General features: G+C 30.9%; 1 protein-coding gene across 1 annotated transcript in view; it reads right to left on the reverse strand.

Moving 5' to 3' along the window:
• Positions 1 to 2,369, reverse strand: part of LOC113086873 (peripheral-type benzodiazepine receptor-associated protein 1-like) — a 45,972-nt gene extending 43,603 nt beyond the window's left edge. The window contains exons 1-2 of the mRNA XM_026255521.1: positions 2,216 to 2,369; positions 92 to 220 (exon numbers count right to left, since the gene is read on the reverse strand). Of these exons, the coding sequence (XP_026111306.1) occupies positions 92 to 220; positions 2,216 to 2,368 (282 nt within the window). The 5' untranslated portion in view covers position 2,369. The remainder of the gene's footprint in view (positions 1 to 91; positions 221 to 2,215) is intronic.
• Positions 2,370 to 3,698: the final 1,329 nt, after the last annotated feature.

Genomic DNA, 3,698 nt, shown 5'->3' on the forward strand with positions numbered 1-3,698 from the left:
AAAAAAACTGCAGTGTAAGAGCTGGAAATCATGCTGTGGCACATCAACTCCTCACACTAAATCATTTGAAGATGCAGAATTGTGTACGCACCACTTTCAGGTTGGCTTCCTGTAGTTTCCGTGCTCTGTCCTCCAGACGTCTGGCGATGACGGCGAGCTCCGTGTTCTTCTTCCTCAGCCTCTTCACCTTCTCCTCGGTCTCTGGAGAACTGCTCTTCCTCTGAGGAAACACAGATTGATTTAGAGAACAAAGAAAGAAGCTGAGAGACTGAAAACAACATCAAAGATCTTCAAAGTGTTGACACAGAAACAATGCAGATCGTCTTTAAAAACCCTATATAATAAAAAGTGTCACACCAGGACAGATTGAGAACAAACAAGCAAAAAAGTGATTAAAAAAAGATGAAAAATGTAAAGGGATTAATAATATAAAGCAATGTTGTTTGAGTATCACTGATAATTACTATTATAGTTTTTGTCTTTATATTGAAGTACATTTATTTTAATATTTTCAGTTTTTACTTCAATTTGAAAGTTATCGCAATCTTGTTGTGTTTTTGTCATTATTATTATTATTATTATTTAAATATCTTTAAATAGTTTTTGTTAATGTTTCCTTATTACTTGTAGTTTATTAAGGTTTAGTTGTTCTAGTACTTCAGATTTAACTACATAAAATGAGAAACGTTTTTAATATTCAAATTAATTTAATGTTTATTTTGTTTGGGGACCAATTTTTTTTAACTATGAACTTTGACTTTTGCCTCAAACTCCTAATTTGCAACTTATTAACAGTTAGTAAAGATCTAAAATGCTCATGCAAAATAATGCATTAATATGTATTTTATAAGTACTAATAAACAGCCAATGTTATAGTAATATGCACGCTAATAAGCAACCAGTTAATAGTGAAAATTTGTAATTAAAATAAAGTGCTACCAATTTTTTATTAGTTTTAGTTAAAAACTAAAAACTATATATTTTGTGTGTGAAAAAAAAAGAAAAATCTATATATAGAGTCTAAGAATATATAATCAAACCAAAATGTATTCAGAAACCTTCAACATTTCACACATTATTGTACAGTTTATTAGCTAAAGTTTAAGAAAACGGTAATAAATCAAAAACGGTGTTAAAACATTAATCTTGATTATGTTAGATAACACTTAATCAAAACATGGTCAGATCACTGGTAGTCAATTTTGGTAGTAATTTTGGGGTATAATATGTCACAGTTTACTGTGTGTGTGAGTGTGTGTGTGTGTGTATGTACAGTACAGACCAAAAGTTTGGAAACATTACTATTTTTAATGTTTTTGAAAGAAGTTTCTTCTGCTCATCAAGCCTGCATTTATTTGATCAAAAATACAGAAAAAAACAGTAATATTGTGAAATATTATTACAACTTAAATAATTGTTTTTAAATGTATTATACTTTAAATGATCATTTATTTCTGTGATGCAAAGCTGAATTTTTCGGATCATTATCACATGATCCTTTAGAAATCATTCTAATATGATGATTCATTATCAAAGTTGGAAACAGTTCTGCTGCTTAATATTTCTTCAGAACATGTGACACTTTTTTAGGATACTTTGATGAAAAAAAAAAAAAAAGAAGCTATGTTTTTCAAATATAAATATTTTGTGATAACAATATACATATACTGGTCAGTAATTTTTTTCTTTCTTTTTTTTAAATAAAATCAATACTTTTATTCAGCAAGGATGTGTTAAATTGATAAAAAGTTATAGTAAAGAAAATATATTATTAGAAATTTTTATTTTGAATTAATTCAGTTCTTTTTAACCTTTTATTGATCAAATATATTAGACAGCAGAACTGTTTCCAACACTCATAATAAATCAGAATATTAGAATGATTTCTAAATGATCATGTGATAGACTGGATGTTTTTTAAAGTATATTCAAATAGAAAACTATTATTTTAAATTGTAATAATATTTCACAATATTACAGTTTTTTCTGTATTTTGATCAAATAAATGCAGGCTTGATGAGCAGAAGAATCTTCTTTCAAAAACATTAAAAATAGTAATGTTTCCAAACTTTTGGTCTGTATTGTATGTATATATATATGTTCCATTAAAAATTCTAAATTTTCATAATTTTCACTGAACAAACAAACCACGTAAATGACAAATGCAAATAAAGTGCACACATGGCAGATGATGGAGAAGTTGAAGGAGCCTCACCAGTATCTTGTTCTCGTCTCTGAGAGCGTTGCATGATTTCTCCATCTCCTCCAACGCTCGCAGCAGCTCTGAGTTCTGACGCACCAGGACACCCTGATCCCTGCCATTCTGACCGGAGCAAACACACCACAAGAGCAGTTTCAGAGCTAGCATGACCAGGACAGACGGACACACACTTCATCTGAGCCGTGGAGCCTGAAGAGACGCTTCATTCATCTGTCACAGCTGAGAGAGAACCAGATACAGAAGACAAACCCAGCAAAATAACCTCACGAAGGCGCTGGTTTTAGAAAGTAAAGGGGTGTTTTAGGCACAGCTTTGATTTCAGCAGAGCATGTGATGCCAGCTGGAACATGTGTCTCTTCAGGATGAAAGCTGTTTTCAGTGCATACAGCATTTTTACAAAACACCATGCAATGCTTTTTGTTAAAGAAATTAATACTTTTATTCAGCGAGGACACATTAAATTGATCAAAGATGACGATAAGGATGTTACAAATGATTCCTATTTCAAATAAATGCTTTTTTTTAATTCATAACAGCACAAAAATGTATTAAAGCTTGCTCAAAAATAGGAAGCGGTGCAACTGTTTTCAACATTAATAATAATAAGACGTTTCTTGAGCAGCAAATCATCATTTTTGAATGATTTCTGAAGATCATGTGACACTGAAAACACACATATACACAGAAAATAAAATATTTTAAACTGTATTAATATCTCACAATATTACTGTTTTTTTATATATATATACTGAGTGACTTAAAAAAAAAAAAGAAAAGAAATTTAAACCTGCCCTGAAATTTCAGGTTTGTCTTATTTTATCTCGACTGAAAGACTAAATCATCTCACAAAGCATTAAAACTACAGTGCTTCAGCTTCATCTTCACTCTAATGTTGATGCCTCTGTAATATACACACAGCTTTTAACAGCACAGGTTAATCAGATTTGATTAAATCACAACACACTGCTTTTTGTTGTTGGTGTCAATTGGGTTTTTCTATTGCATCAGATGAAGCACAAACCAGTCGCTCATCCAGCTTCTTCTGACTGTACAGATGCCAATCCAGATATGCGTGATATACATGATAATATTTAGAGCCAGAGAGACTGACAGCACAAACAACGGTGAAAAGATCCCATCTTCATCCACAATGCAGGGCTAAGTCATTTAGCAGCAGATACATATTCATACACATTAACATGCATAAGAACACAATACAGCAGCAATAGCATGCAATACAGTATTTTTTTTAAATGATAAAAACTGTGATTTAGAGCAATTGAAAAAAATAAAATACAGGTTTGTAGGGCTGCACATTTTGGCCACAATTTTGTGATTATGTAATTATATGTTTAATTATTATTATCATCATTATTGCATTTTACTTTTATATTTAATTATTTTATTTACATTTTTAATTGGTACATTTTGTTCCTCCTCAGTCTCGTTCGAGGTTGTTCTTGCATCTGTTTCATTT

Source organism: Carassius auratus, chromosome 5, assembly GCF_003368295.1.
Source record: "Carassius auratus strain Wakin chromosome 5, ASM336829v1, whole genome shotgun sequence".
NCBI classification, from domain to species: Eukaryota; Metazoa; Chordata; class Actinopteri; order Cypriniformes; family Cyprinidae; genus Carassius; species Carassius auratus.